Source organism: Tachyglossus aculeatus, chromosome 25 (assembly GCF_015852505.1).
Source record: "Tachyglossus aculeatus isolate mTacAcu1 chromosome 25, mTacAcu1.pri, whole genome shotgun sequence".
Classification (NCBI taxonomy): Eukaryota; Metazoa; Chordata; class Mammalia; order Monotremata; family Tachyglossidae; genus Tachyglossus; species Tachyglossus aculeatus.
The window spans coordinates 24,476,080-24,492,020 of NC_052090.1; the positions used below are offsets into that span (position 1 = coordinate 24,476,080).

At 49.1% G+C, this 15,941-nt stretch overlaps 1 protein-coding gene across 3 annotated transcripts in view; it reads right to left on the reverse strand.

Moving 5' to 3' along the window:
- Positions 1–15,941, reverse strand: part of EYA1 (EYA transcriptional coactivator and phosphatase 1) — a 72,659-nt gene that overhangs the window by 13,261 nt on the left and 43,457 nt on the right. For all 3 annotated transcript variants that reach the window (XM_038766639.1, XM_038766638.1, XM_038766637.1), the window contains exons 8-10: positions 13,606–13,748; positions 11,092–11,175; positions 7,806–7,895 (exon numbers count right to left, since the gene is read on the reverse strand). In XM_038766639.1, coding sequence (XP_038622567.1) covers positions 7,806–7,895; positions 11,092–11,175; positions 13,606–13,748 — 317 coding nt within the window. The remainder of the gene's footprint in view (positions 1–7,805; positions 7,896–11,091; positions 11,176–13,605; positions 13,749–15,941) is intronic.

Consider the following 15,941-nt stretch of genomic DNA (forward strand, 5'->3'; position numbering starts at 1 on the left):
ATTTCTGCCTCTTCCACCGCGACGCGTCGCTAATCGGGCCGCGAAACGAAGCCACCGGCCCCGACCGCGGCCAAGAAAACGGCCAGGCCGTCCTTAAAGAGATCGAGGTCCCCGCTACGTGACGGATTCTCCCTGGAGCGAGAGACACCGGGATGCAATCCAAGACGGAAATGAGAACGAGGACCCACGTGCCCCCGAGGATTTTGAGGGAAACGGACATAAATCCCGGTTTTCCGTCGAGAGCACTCGTTGGCCACGATTCGAACCGAACGCACGCCGTTCTCCGAGGACTTCTGTGGAAATGGGGGTCTGGCCTCCTTCTCGCAACTCCACATCTATCGATGGTATTTACTGAGCACTTGCTGCTGATGCTAGGGGTATTTGTTAGGCACTTACTATGTGCCCGGCACTGTTCTAAGCACTGGGGTAGATCCAAGATAATCGGGTTGGACAGAGTCCCTTGTCCCACATGGGGCTCACAGCCTAAGTAGGAGGGAGGAGGATAAAATCCCCATCGTACAGACGAGGAAACTGAGGGACGGAGAAGTGAGGTGACTTGCCCAAGGTCGCAGGGCAGACAAGCCAAAGAGCAGGATTCAGATCATTTCTTCACGAAGGGAGAGGAGAGTCATTGGGTGCTAAACCTTCCTCTCAAGAATAGGAACTAAATGCCAAATCAATCAATCAATCAATCGTATTAATGGAGCGCTTACTGTGTGCAGGGCACTGTACTAAGCGCTTGGGAAGTACAAATCGGCAACATAATCCCACAATCCCACGTCCTGTTTTCATGCTGCTTCTCTGCTGTGTGCAGAGCACTGTTCTGAGCACTTACTGGAGCTCAGAACAGCGTGGCTCAGTGGAAAGAGCCCGGGCTTTGGAGTCAGAGGTCATGGGTTCAAATCCCAGCTCTGCCAATTACCAGCTATGTGACTTTGGGCAAGTCACTTCACTTCTCTGGGCCTCAGTTACCTCATCTGTAAAATGGGGATTAAGACTGTGAGCCCCCCGTGGGACAACCTGATCACCTTGTAACCTTTCCAGCGCTTAGAACAGTGCTTTGCACATAGTAAGCGCTTAATAAATGCCATCACTATTATTACCAAGTACATCAGAGTTGGAGGATACTATCTCTGCTCGCTCCTTACCTACCTCCCCCATTTTTAATTCTGGTTTATGAGCCCCGAGAGGGACAGGCATCACTTCTAATTCCCATCTGTCTAGTCTATTCTTTCCCAGTGCTTAGAACAGTGCTCTGCACGCAGTAAGCACTTAATAAATACTGTTACAACTGTTTTTAGTTTTTTTAATGGTATCTGTTAAGTGACTACTATATGCCAGGCACATACTAAGCTCTTAATAGATACTATTACTACAAATATTAATACTATTGTTATTTTGTTAATGGTATTTGTTAAGTGTCTACTATGTGTCGGGCACTGTACTAAGCCCTGGGGTAATAATAATAATAATAATGATGGCATTTATTAAGCGCTTACTATTTGCACAGCACTGTTCTAAGTGCTGGGGAGGTTACAAGGTGATCAGGTTGTCCCACGGGGGGCTCACAGTTTTCATCCCCATTTTACAGATGAGGAAACTGAGGCCTAAAGAAGTGAAGTGACTTGCCCAAAGTCACACAGCTGACTATTGGCGGAGCTGGGATTTGAACCCGTGACCCCTGACTCCAAAGCCCGGGCTCTTTCCACTGAGCCACTCTGCTTCTCTAAATCACCGTTCTAAGCGCTGGGGAGGTCACAAGGTGATCAGGTTGTCCCACGGGGGGCTCCCAGTCTTAATCCCCATTTTACAGATAAGGGGACTGAGGCCCAGAGAAGTGAAGTGACTTGCCCAAGGTCACACAGCTGGCAATTGGCAGAGCCGGGATTTGAACCCCTGACCTCGGACTCCAAAGCCCGGGCTCTTTCCACTGAGCCACGCTGCGTAGATATGAGCTAATTCATTCAATCGTATTTATTGAGTGCTTACTGTGTGCAGAGCACTGTACTAAGCGCTTGGACTTGTACTAAGCTAATCAGGTGGGATACAGTCCATGTCCCACACTGGGCTCACTGTCTTACTCCCCATTTTACGGATGAGGTAACTGAGGCACGGAGAACTCCTCACCCTGGGCTTCAAGGCTGTCCATCCCCTGGCCCCCTCCTACCTCACCTCCCTTTTCTCCTTCTACTGCCCAGCCCGCACCCTCTGCTCCTCCGCCGCTAATCTCCTCACCGTACCTCGTTCTCGCCTGTCCGGCCATCGACCCCCGGCCCACATCCTCCCCCGGGCCTGGAATGCCCCCAATCCCTCTGCCCATCCGCCAAGCTCGCTCTCTTCCTCCCTTCAAGGCCCTATTGAGAGCTCACCTCCTCCAGGAGGCCTTCCCAGACTGAGCCCCTTCCTTCCTCTCCCCCTCGTCCCCCTCTTCATCCCCCCCTTCTTACCTCCTTCCCTTCCCCACAGCACCTGTATATATGTATTATATGTTTGTACATATTTATTACTCTATTTATTTATTTATTTTACTTGTACATATCTATTCTATTTATTTTATTTTGTTAGTATGTTCGGTTTTGTTCTCCGTCTTCCCCTTTTAGACTGTGAGCCCACTGTTGGGTAGGGACTGTCTCTATATGTTGCCAATTTGTACTTCCCAAGCGCTTAGTACAGTGCTCTGCACATAGTAAGCGCTCAATAAATACGATTGATGATGATGATGATGATGATGATGATGATGATGATGAGAAGGTAAGTGACTTACCCAAGGTCACACAGCAGACAAGTGGCGGAGCGAGGGTTAGAAACCAGGTCCTTCTGACTCTCAGGCCTGGGCTCTATCCACTAGGCCAAGCTGCTTCGATTGCAACTATTTCAGGAGTTTCCAGTCTACAGCGTACAGAGTGCTGTAGTGAGCACTTGGGAGAGTATTCATTCATTCAATCGTATTTATTGAGCGCTTACTGTGTGCAGAGCACTGTACTAAGCGCGTATGGTAGAGTTGGTAGATATAAACCCTGCCCTCAGAGAATTTATGATGTCCACACGTACCCGTATCCCCAGAGTCAAAATGAGAGCCAAAGCCACCAGGTATAGAAACAGCGTGGCTTAGTGGAAAGAGCCCGGGCTTTGGAGTCAGAGGTCATGGGTTCAAATCCCGGCTCAGCCAATTATCAATCAATCAATCAATCGATCGTATTTATTGAGCGCTTACTGTGTGCAGAGCACTGTACTAAGCGCTTGGGAAGTCCAAGTTGGCAACACACAGAGACGGTCCCTACCCAACAGTGGGCTCACAGTCTATCAGCTGTGTGACTTTGGGCAAGTCACTTAACTTCTCTGTGTCTCAGTTCCCTCATCTGTAAAATGGGGCTTAAGACTGTGAACCCCTCGTGGGGCAACCTGATCACCTTGTAACCTCCCCAGCGCTTAGAACAGTGCTTTGCACATAGTAAGCGCTTAATAAATGCCATCATTATTATTATTAGTGGATTGAGCCCTGGCCTAGAAGTCAGAAGGATGTGGGTTCTAATCCCAGCTCCGCCATTTGTCTGCTGTGTGACCTTGGGCAAGTCACTTCCTTTCTCTGGGCCTCAGCTCCCTTACCTGTAAAATGGGGATGAAGTCGGTGAGCCCCAAGTGGGTCAGAGACTGTGTCCAACCTGACTTGCTTATATTTTCCCCAGGGCTTAGTACAGTCCCTGACATATAATAATAATGATGACATTTGCTAAGCGCTTACTATGTGTGAAGCACTGTTCTAAGCGCTTGGGGGGGATACAAGGTAATCAGGTTGTCCCATGTGGGGCTCACAGTCTTCATCCCCATTTTGCAGATGAGGTCACTGAGGCCCAGAGAAGTGAAGCGACCTGCCCCAAGTCACACAGCTCATGTGGCGGAGCCGGGATTAGAACCCATGACCTCTGGCTCTCAAGCCCGGGCTCTTTCCACTGAGCCACGCTGCTTCTCCTAGTAAGTGCTCAGTGGAAAGTAAGTGCTTCTCCTAGAGAAGCAGCTTGGCTCAATGGAAAGAGCTCGGGCTTTGGAGTCAGAGGTCATGGGTTCAAATCCCAGCTCCGCCACTTGTCAGCTGTGTGACTTTGGGCGAGTCACTTCACTTCTCTGGGCCTCAGTTCCCTCATCTGGAAAATGGGGATTAAGTCTGTGAGCCCCACGTGGGACAACTTGATTACCTTGTATCTACCCCAGTGCTTAGAACAGTGCTTTGCACATAGTAAGTGCTTAATAAACGCCATAAAAAAAGTGCTTAACAAATACGATGATAATTATTATTATTACATCGTTCTGGGGCTCTTTGAATCTGGACCAAAATCAAAGTGTTTCCCATGTGCTTTTCCATAAAGATTGTGTCACAGATTTGGGATCCGGGCCTGGAGCGAAAACTGGGGCAGCAGTGATGAGGGTACCGTCCCCCTCCGACCGGGAAGCGCAGGTCCCCGTTCCCCTCGGGGAGCAGGACACCAATCAATCAATCAATCGTATTTATTGAGCGCTTACTGTGTGCAGAGCACTGTACTAAGCGCTTGGGACGTACAAGTTGGCAACATATAGAGACAGTCCCTACCCAACAGTGGGCATGACATTTCTATCACTCAATTCGCTCCCCTCCTCACGCTTTCCTCGCAGACCTATTCCAACCCAGCCAGCACGCTTCTCTCCCCTAATGCAGTGGAAAGAGCCCGGGCTTTGGAGTCAGAGGTCACGGGTTCAAATCCCGGCTCCGCCACTTGTCAGCTGTGTGACTTTGGGCAAGTCACTTCACTTCTCTGGGCCTCAGTTACCTCATCTGTAACTTCTAGACTGTGAGCCCACTGTTGGGTAGGGACTGTCTCTATATGTTGCCAACTTGTACTTCCCAAGCACTTAGTACAGTGCTCTGCACACAGTAAGTGCTCTATAAATACGACTGATTGATTGACTGATCTGTAAAATGGGGATTAAGACTGTGAGCCCCACGTGGGACAACCTGATCACCTTGTATCGCCCCAGCACTTAGAACAGTGCTTTGCACGTAGTAAGCGCTTAGTAAATGCCATTATTATTATTATTATTATTATTATTAGTGCTAACCTTTTCATTCAATCATATTTATTTATTTATTAATCATCATGCCTCCATCTCATCTATCTCGTCGCCGACCTCTCACCCACATCCTGCTTCAGACCACCGCTCTCCCCACCTTCAAACTCTTCCTAAAATCCCATCTCCTCCAAGAGGACTTCCCGGAAAAGCCCTTATTTCCCCTACTCCCTCCCCTTTCTGCATCGCCTATGCACTTGGGAGCAGCGTGGCGTGGTGGATAGAGCCTGCTCCTGGGAGTCAGAAAGTCATGGGTTCTAATCCCCTTGTCTGCTGTGTGACTTTGGGCAAGTCACTTCACTTCTCTGGGCCTCAGTTACCTCATCTGTAAAATGGGGATTAGGACTGGGAGCTCGTCGTGGGCAGGGAATGTGTCTGATGCTATATTGCACTCTCCCAAGTGCTTAATACAGTGCTTTGCACACTGTAAATGTTCAATAAATACGACTGAATGAATGAATGTGGGACAGGGACTCTGTCCAACCCGATGATCTTGTATAAACCCCAGCGCTTAGTACAGTGCCTGGCCCATAGGAAGTGCTTAACAAATACCACAATTATCATTACTATCATTACTATTACCACTTTGATCTGTTTCCCTTGATATTCACCCCACCTCCAGCCCCTCAGCACTTATGCACACATCCATTTTTTTAATCATCATCAATCGTATTTATTGAGCGCTTACTGTGCGCAGAGCACTGTACTAAGCGCTTGGGAAGTACAAGTTGGTAACATATAGAGACAGTCCCTGCCCAGCAGTGGGCTCACAGTCTAAAATGGTATTTGTTAAGCACTGACTTTGTGCCAGACACTGTACTAAGCGCTGGGGTTGATACAAGATCATCGGGTTGGACAGAGTCCCTGCCCCTCATGGGGCTCACAGTCTCAATCCCCATTTTACAGATGAGGTAACCGAGGCCCAGAGAAGTGACCCGGTACTTTATTTTAACGTCTGTCTCCTTTCTAAACCATAAGCTCCTGTGGGCAGGGATCGTGCCTACCTATTCTGTTCACTCATTCATTCAATCGTATTTACTGAGCGCTTACTGTGTGCAGAGCACTGTACTAAGCGCTGGGGAAACACAAGTTGGTAACATATAGAGACGGTCCCTACCCAACAGCGGGTTCACAGTCTAGAAGATTCTGTTGTATTGTACCCTCCCAAGTGCTCCGTACAGTGCTCTGCACACAGTAAGCGCTCAATAAATACCACCGGCTGAAAGGCCGCTTGATTTCAACCCCGCCCGGGGAACAAATTGAAACCCGTGAGAGGAATCAGCTCATCCCATCCCCGAAGGCCTTCCCAGACTGAGCCCCTTCCTTCCTCTCCCCGTCCCCCCCGCCTTACCTCCTTCCCCTCCCCACAGCACCTGTATATATGTATATATGTTTGTATGGATTTATTACTCTATTTATTTATTTATTTTATTTGTACATATTTATTCTATTTATTTTATTTTGTTAATATGTTTGAAGCGCTGTGGTGGATACAGGCAAATTGGGTTGGACACAATTCCTGTCCCCCATGGGGCTCACAGTCTTTATCAATGGCGTAGTGGATAAAGCACAGACTCAGGAGTCAGAAGGTCATGGGTTCTAATCCCGGCTCCGCTACTTGTCTGCTGTGTGGCCTTGGGCAGATCACTTCATCATCAATCGTATTTATTGAGCGCTTACTATGTGCAGAGCACTGTACTAAGCACTTGGGAAGTACAAATTGGCAACATATAGAGACAGTCCCTACCCAACAGTGGGCTCACAGTCTAACTTCACTTCTCTATGTCTCAGTTACCTTATCTGTAAAATGGGGACTGAGACTGTGAGCCCCAGGTGGGACAGGGACTATTTCCAACCCTATTTGCTTGTATCCATCCCAGCGCTTAGTACAGTGCCTGGCTCATAGTAAGCGTTTAACAAATACCAAAATTAGTCATTATTATTATCAATCCCCATTTTACAGAGGAGGGAACGAAGGCCTAAAGAAGGGAAGTGACTTGCCCAAGGTCACCCAGCAGACATGTGGCAGGCAACTGAGGCAATTCGCTGTGCCTCAGTTGCCTCACCTCTCTAACGGGGATTAAGACTGTGAGCCCCATGTTGGATATGGACTGTGTTCAACCTGATTAGTTGGCATTCATTCATTCATTCATTCAATTGTACTTATTGAGCGCCTACTGTGTGCAGAGCACTGTACTAAGCGCTTGGGAAGTACAAGTGGGCAACATATAGAAGCGGTCCCTACCCGGAATCTTCCCCAGAGCTTAAGTACAGTGCCGGGGACATAGTAAGACTTAATAAATAGCATTTTTTCTTTTAAAAAAGTACCACTGATGATGCTGAGGAGGGTACGTGCTTCACAGACACATACAAACACCACACACAATTATGTTTGTCAACATTAAAAGCTGATCATTCTGATTGTGAAGACAGGCCTTACTGCCAACCCATCAGACCATAGGCATGCCATAGGCAACCGCGCCATTACAGGCGGCCCTGTCATCACAGGCGATCGAGACAGGTCGCCCCGTCGCAATACGTAACCACCGTCGCGACGGGTGCCCACCGTCTGTGGGAGACGGAGGGCTTCGAGGGTCTGCCAGTCCCACCCTGGTCCGGGCTGGCTACCCCCGGCACCCCCAACATCGAGTACGTGTGTGGCAGGTGGGGCGCAGGATGTGGGGTTCAGGGTGAGGGGAGCTTACTTCCAGGTCATTGAAGAACAGGTGTGTGTCTGCCAAGTTGAAAATCATCTCCTCCATTCGCAGCCCGAGTGAGACCGACGTGGGTGGGTCCTGGAGGGAGAGGAATTCATTCATTCCATCGTATTCATGGAGCGCTTACTGTGTGCAGAGCACTGGACTAAGCGCTTGGGAAGGACAAATCGGCGACGGATAGAGACGGTCCCTACCCGACAACGGGCTCTAGAAGGGGAATCACATCACGCACAGTGAGAAGTGGTGGTGGGATGGGGGCTGGGGGGTAACCCAGACCCCCTGCAGGACGGCCCCCCCAGCCTCCCAGCCCCAACTCGGGGCTACGGACCGCAGGTGGTTTTGCCGGAAGGATTTTTCAATCTTGGGGTCTGGACCTGCCTGATGAACCGGAGAAACACTGGCCACGGAGTTTGGGAGCAGGGAACGTGTCCGTTGGAGGGTTATACTGGACTCCCCCAAGGGTTTAGTACAGGGCTCTGCACACAGTAAGCGCTCAATAAATGCGACTGACTGACTGAATACCAGCTCCTTACAACCACGACCCAAGCTGTCTGACGCCAGCCAATTCCCGCCCACCATCATTCCCTTCCCCACAGCACCTGTATATATGTATATATGTTTGTACATATTTATTACTCTATTTATTTATTTATTTTACTTGTACATATCTATTCTATTTATTTTATTTTGTTAGTATGTTTGGTTTTGTCTCCCCCTTTTAGACTGTGAGCCCACTGTTGGGTAGGGACTGTCTCTATATGTTGCCAATTTGTACTTCCCAAGCGCTTAGTACAGTGCTCTGCACACAGTAAGCGCTCAATGAATACGATTGATGATGATGACGGTGATGATCATTCCAGCTTTCCGAGGCCCGTTGGCTCCCATTCATTCATTCAATCGTATTTATTGAGCGCTTACTGTGTGCAGAGCACTGTACTAAGCCATTGGGAAGTACAAGTCCACCAACCCCCAACCACCAAGATACCCTCAGCCCCTCTGTCCTGCGGGACCCAAAGAGAGAGGCCACTTCGGACCTCTCGAGCTGAGGTCTAAAGAGCCATCCTCTTCGGCCTGGACACGGGCCCAGTTCCGACGGGACCGTGTTTTCCTAAATTGTCTAGCTGGACCCTTCCTCTCCAGCTGCCAAAATAAATTTGGCCTCCGCAATATTCATCTCGCAGCACTGTTGTTTAGGCCGTGAGTCTGCCTAACCTAGGATCGCGGACCAGGTCTATAAAAATAACTGGGTTGGTCAGTCAGTTGGACTGAGCATTCATTAATTCATTCATTCAATCATTTTTATTGAGCACTTACTGTGTGCAGAGCACCGTACTAAGCGCTTGGGAAGTACAAGAGCACTGTGTTAAGTGCTCGGAAGAGTATCAACAGACACATTCCCTGCCCACAAAAGCTTACCATCTAGAGGGAGAGACAGATGATAGAAATAAACAAATTACAGATACGGACTAAGTGATGTGGGGTTGGGAGGGGGGAATGAATAAAGGGAGCAAGTCAGGGACGAGGCAGAAGGGAGAGGGAGAAGACGAAAGGGGGGATTAGTTAGGGAAGGCCTCTTGGAGGAGGTGGGTCTTCAATAAGGCTTTGAACGGGGAGAGAATAATTATCTATCAGAGAAGCAGCATGGCCTGGGAATCGCAAGGTCACGGGTCCTAATTCCGGCTCCGCCACATGTCTGCTGTGTGACCTTGGGCACTTCATTTCTCTATACCTCTGTGATCTCATTAATCAAATGGGGATTGAGACTGTGAGCCCCGTGTGGGACAGTGACTGTGTCCAGCTCGATTTGCCTGTATCCACCCCGGCGTTTAGTACAGTGCTTGGCACGTAGTAAGTGTTGAACAAATACTACAATTATTAGTATTGATTCCATCAGGATTGGCGGCTGGGCCTCAGGCCTGAAAAATCATCCATTCATTCACTCAGTCATATTTATTGTGCGCTTTAATGTAGGCAATTAAACCAAAGTGGTCTTTGGAAGGCCAAATAACTCGACTTGGATTAGCATATTTTAGACACCTAATCAGGAGGACTAATTCACTGGAGAAGACACTAATGCTAAGGAAAAATCCAGGGAAAACCAGAAGACGAAGAGGCACACCGGCAGCTAGATGGATAGAGACCATACCAACGATTAACGGTTGTTATCGTTGCTTTCTAATAGAAAGGTTGAGGATTATGGCAGAGGACAGGACGTTCTGGAGAAAGTAAATTCAATTGTATTTATTGAGTGCTTACTGTGTGCAGAGCGCAGTACTAAGCGCTTGGAAGTACAATTCGGCAACAAATAGAGACAATCCCTACGGAACATTGGGCCATGGAGTTGCTATGAATCGGAAACAACTTGACGGCACATAATAATAATAGTAACAATAACAACAATAATAATAATGATAATAATAATGAGAGCAGGGCACTGCTGAGACCCACCACGCAGAGGAATTAATGATACAGCCAGGGTCTTGGGTGACAAATGCTCACATTCATTCATTCATTCAATCAATTGTATTATTGAGTGCTTATTGCGTGCAGAGCATTGTACTAAGCGCTTGGCCGAGGACATTATAACAAGATAACAGACACATTCCTGCCCACCACGAGCTTACAATCTAGACAGGAGAAATACACTAAGAGAAATAAGTAAATCAGAGATATGTCAGTCACTTATATTTATTGAGTGCTTACTATGTGCAAAACACTGTTCTAAGTGATTTGGAGAGGACAACAGAACAATACAATAGAAGCAGCGTGGCTCAGTGGAAAGAGCAGGGCTTTGGAGTCACAGTTCATAGGTTCAAATCCCTGCTCCGCCAATTATGAGCTGTGTGACTTTGGGCAAGTCACTTAACTTCTCTGTGCCTCAGTTCCTTCATCTGTAAAATGGGGATTAAGACTGTGAGCCCCCCGTGGCCAACCTGATCACCTTGTAATCTCCCCAGCGCTTAGAACAATGCTTTGCACACAGTAAATGCTTAATAAATGCCATTATTATTATTATTATAATAGCCACATCCCCTGCCCACGACAAGCTGACAGTCTAGAGGGGAGGCAGACATTAACAGAAATAAGTAAATTACAGATATCTGTCAGTCATTCAGTCACTTGTATTTATCGGGTGCTGTGTACCGAGCACTGCACTAAGCGCTTCGGAGAGGACAACAGAACGATATAACGGACACATTCCCTGACCACAATGAGCTTCCAGTCTAGAGGGGGAGACCGGCGTGAATAGGAATAAATAAATGAGAGGACTCACCCGGCCATATCTGTTGGCGTAGGAGCCGGTCAGGAGGGAGTGAAAAACGATGATGGTCTCGTCCAGGTCCCAGATGAACACCCTCTGATGATGATGGTATTTGTTAAGCGCTTACTATGTGCCGGGCAATGTACTAAGCGCTGGGCAGGGACAGAACCGGTCAGCGAGGCTCGGCGACCCCCGGCTCCCCCACGGACCCGGGAACCACCGCCGTTGGCTCCAGGCGGCCCTTCCCAGGATGGTGGCGTTCCCCCGTCTAGCTCCCCCAGGGTCCCGCTCTTCCCGACCCTCGTCTGCTCTGGTCTGCAAGCGAGCACCCCTCATCATCATCATCATCATCAATCGTATTTATTGAGCGCTTACTATGTGCAGAGCACTGTACTAAGCGCTTGGGAAGTACAAATTGGCAACATATAGAGACAATCCCTACCCAACAGTGGGAGGACGTTCGGACCTCGCTGCTCTCCTACTCCGGCCCGGCTCAAATACTTCGCTCCTCTAATGCCAGCCTTCTCACCGGGCCTCCATCTCATCTATCTCACCGTCGACCTCTCGCCCACGTCCCGCTTCTGGCCCGGAACGCCCTCCCTCCTCAAATCCCACAGACAATGCCTCTCCGCCGCTTCAAAGCCTTATAGAAGGCACATCTCTTCCAAGAGGCCTTCCCTAAGCCGCACTTTCCTCTTCTCCCAATCCCTTTTGCGTCACCTTGTTTTACTCCCTTTCTTCATCCCCCCTCCCAGCCCCACAGCACTGATGTCCAGATCTGTCATTTATTTATTTCTATTCATGTCTGTCTCCTCCTCTAGACCGTCAGCTCGTTGTGGGCAGGGAACGTGTTTACTGACTATGTTCTGTTGTCCTCTCCCAAACGCTTAGTACAGTGCTCTCCACACAGTAAGCTCTCAATGAATACGATCGACTGACTGACTTTGAACCCCACTGCTGAAACAAGACGGCAGCTCAATGCGGGAGAGAGATCTGTTGATCGGTAGGCTGTCTCTCTCCCTCCCTCCTCATCCTCCTCTTCCTCCTCACCCACCTGCTCTGTCCTCTCCTCCCTCCCGATCCCACTTCCAGTTGATTATGGTCTGAGAGGGAGGTGTCTCCCATGGCCTCTCCATTTCCAGGAGAGGTTCCCACCTTGGAAACCAAGCTACTCCTCATAATAATAATAATAATAATAATGATGGCATTTATTAAGCGCTTACTATGTGCAAAGCACTGTTCTAAGTGCTGGGGACGTTATAAGGTGATCATGTTGCCCCACAGGGGGCTCACAGTCTCCCCATTTTCCAGATGAGGTAACTGAGGCACAGAGAAGTTAAGGGACTTGCCCAAAGTCACACAGCTGACAATTGGCAGAGCCGGGATTTGAACCCGTGACCTCTGACTCCAAAGCCCGGGCTCTTTCCACTGAGCCACGCTGCTTCTCATCTGACATGACCCATTTTGGAGCAAGAGAGGTGGATGCGCTGGGTGATTTTGGTAAATTAAACCAAACGGGGATTCAATACCTGTTCTACTTAATAATTAATAACAATTACGGTACTTCTTAAAGCGCTTAGTATGGGCCAAGCACTGATCTAAGCGCCGGGACAGATACAAGTTAATAAGGTTGGACACAGTCCTTGTCTCCTCACACAGTAAGTGCTTAATAAATATGATTGAACACATAAATGGAGGAATTAAGAAAAACGATTGGGGTGGCCAGCTACCAAATCCTGCAGATTTTCCCAGCTCCCCACTAGCTCAGAGCTTTGCTAAAACATTAGATCCGCTTGTTGCCGAGACTGCTGTGACCTCATTTACACGGCCGATCTGTGACAGGAGGAGGCCACAAATAACGATCAGTCCACCTGGCGTCAAAGGTCCTAGGTTCTAATCCCACCTACCTGTTGTGTGACCTTGGACAAGTCACTTCACTTCTCTGTACCTAGTTATCTCACCTGTAAAATAGGGACTGAGCTGTGAGCCCCCCTGGGACAGGGACTATGTCCAACCTGATTACCTTCTATCTACCCCAGCACTTAGATCAGTGCTTGGAACATAATAAGCACCTAACAAGTACCCTTATTATGATTATTGATAATAACAATCAATAATCCCCATTTTACAGATGAGGGAACTGAGGCCTAGAGACTGAGGTGACTGGCCCAAGGTCACACAGCAGGCACGTGGTGGAGCTGGGATTAGAATCCAGCTCTTTCTGATTCCCCGGCCCATGGTTTTTCCACTAAACCATGCTGTTTTTTAAGACTGTGAGCCCCACGTGGGACAGGGACTGTGTCCGACCTGTCAACCTTGTATCTATCCCAGCGCTTAGTACAGTGCCTGGCATATAGTAAGCACTTAACAAATACCATAAAAAAAAAAAAAGAGTCACTTCCTCTCCTCGTCCCTGTTCCCTTCCTCCACATCCAGCCGCCGGAGCGTCCGGTCCACGGCCCAGCGCTGTCCGTGGAGACGTGAATCCGTTTAGGCCCGCTTCCCGCCGCCCGGCCGACGACCTACCTCCAGGTCGGAGTCCGGCGGCGGTGAAGGGTTGTTGTTCCTTCGGCCCCGGCCCCGGGACTTCCCATCCGGAGCGCGGCGCAGCCGATCCGAGTCGGATTCCTTGATGGTCGTCGACGGGCTGTGGATCGTTCCATATTCGGCTGCAACACAGGGGAGGCGGCTATCACCCTCGAGGCCGGCCGGCCCCCTGCCCTGGGGCAGTACGGGGGTGGGGGGCCTGTGTCCAGCCAAGGCAACAAGGCAGCGGAAGAGATGGCCCCGTCCATCTGTGTCGGATATAGCCCCGTAAGAGAGCCAGAAAAGAACCCCGGGAGAATACAGGCCACTAGAGATTGGAAGCTCCTTGAGGGCAGGGATCCCGTCTTCTTACTCTATCACAATTTCCTGCGCATGCAGTACAGCGCTCAACCCATAGTAATAATGACAATAATAACGGTACTTGTTAAGCGCTTACTATGTGCCAAGCACCGTTCTACGCACTGGGGTAGATCATCATCAATCATATTTATTGAGCACTTACTGTGTGCAGAGCACTCTACTAAGCGCTTGGGAAGTACAAGTTGGCAACATATAGAGACAGTCCCTACCCAATAGTGGGCTCACAGTCTAAAAGGGGGAGGTAGATAATAACGGGTAATGGGTAGATAATGGGTAGATAATAATGGGGTAGATAATAATGATAATAATGGTGGTATTTGTTAAGCGCTTACTATGTGCCAGGCACTGTACTGAGCGCTAAGATGGATACAAGCGAATCAGGGGGGAAACGGTCACTGTCCTGCATGGGGCTCTGGATAGAAGTTAATCAGGTTTGACACAGTCCCTGTCCCACACTCTTCATCCCGTTTTTACAGATGAGGTAACTGAGGCCCAGAGAAGTGAAGTGACTTGCCCGAGGTCACACAGCAAACAAGTGGCAGGATTTGAACCCACGACCTTCCACCTCCCAGGCCCAGGCTCTAGCCACAACATCACGCTGCTCCTCACCCCCGGCTTCTGCCCTGCGCCTACCCACGACCCAGGCTGAGCTCTTCATCGTCTTCCTCCTAAATCATTTCCCCCGGCCCAGGCCTCTCTTCCTTCCACACCTTCCAGTCTGTCTCTCCACTTGGGTCACGGTCAATAAATAGTCTCGGACTCAAATCCTGAGGACTCAAGTCGGGGAGGAGGGGGAGGGGGAGATCCCCAGAGTCCCCCCCGCCGTCAAAGACCCCATGTGGTTTTTATAAGTGACCCATCATCTGTAACAAATGTCTCCCTTTCGTCCCCGGATGATAAATGATGACGCGCCGAAGAGCCAAGCGCAGAGGCCCGGAGAGCTAACCATAAAGGCTGCCGGGGATTGAGAGGCCCGGGCCTTTTCTTGTCCCTTCAGAGGAATCCACGTCGACCCAAATGCCAGAAATGACAGACTCATCGTTCATTTTTACATTCTCTCTCTTTCTCTCTCTCCTCCGCAGCCTGATCTCATTCAGAAAGCAGACAGCTTGACCACGGGGATCGCGGGCGCCTGCCTCTCATCCTCTGGTACCAGAATGAAACCTCACCTCCTCCAAGAAGCCTTCCCCCGTTCGACAACGTTAGGCCCTCCTCACCCTTATTACTAAATTCCACTCCCAAAAGCCTCTTCCATTTTGCTGAGGGCTCCCTAATAATAATAATAATGATGGTATTTGTTAATCGCTTACTACGTGCAAAGCACCGTTCTAAGCGCAGGGGAGGTTACAAGATGATCACGTTGTCACAGTTTTCATCCCCATTTTACAGATGAGGTAACTGAGGCCCAGAGGAGTGACGTGACTTGCCCAGAGTCACACAGCTGACAGTTGGCGGAGTCGGGATTTGAACCCGTGACCTCTGACTCCAAAACCCGGGCTCTTTCCCCTGAGCCACGCTGCTTCTCTACATGCACGCTTAAATATTCAAGGCCTACCCAGGTATCTTCCTCTGGCCCAGAATTTTTCTTTTTATGGCATTTGATAATAATAGTAATAATAATGATGGTACTGTTAGAACAGTGCTTTGCACATAGTAAGCGCTTAATAAATGCCATTATTATTATTATTACTTGTTAATAATAATAATAATAATAATGGCATTTATTAAGCGCTTACTATGTGCAAAGAATTGTTCTAAGCACTGGGGAGGTTACAAGGTGATCAGGTTGTCCCACGGGGGGCTCACAGTCTTAATCCCCATTTTACAGATGAGGGAACTGAGGCCCAGAGAAGTGAAGTGACTTGCCCAAAGTCACACAGCTGACAATTGACGGAGCCGGGGTTTGAACCCATGACCTCTGACTCCAAAGCCTGTGCTCTTTCCACTGAGCCAAG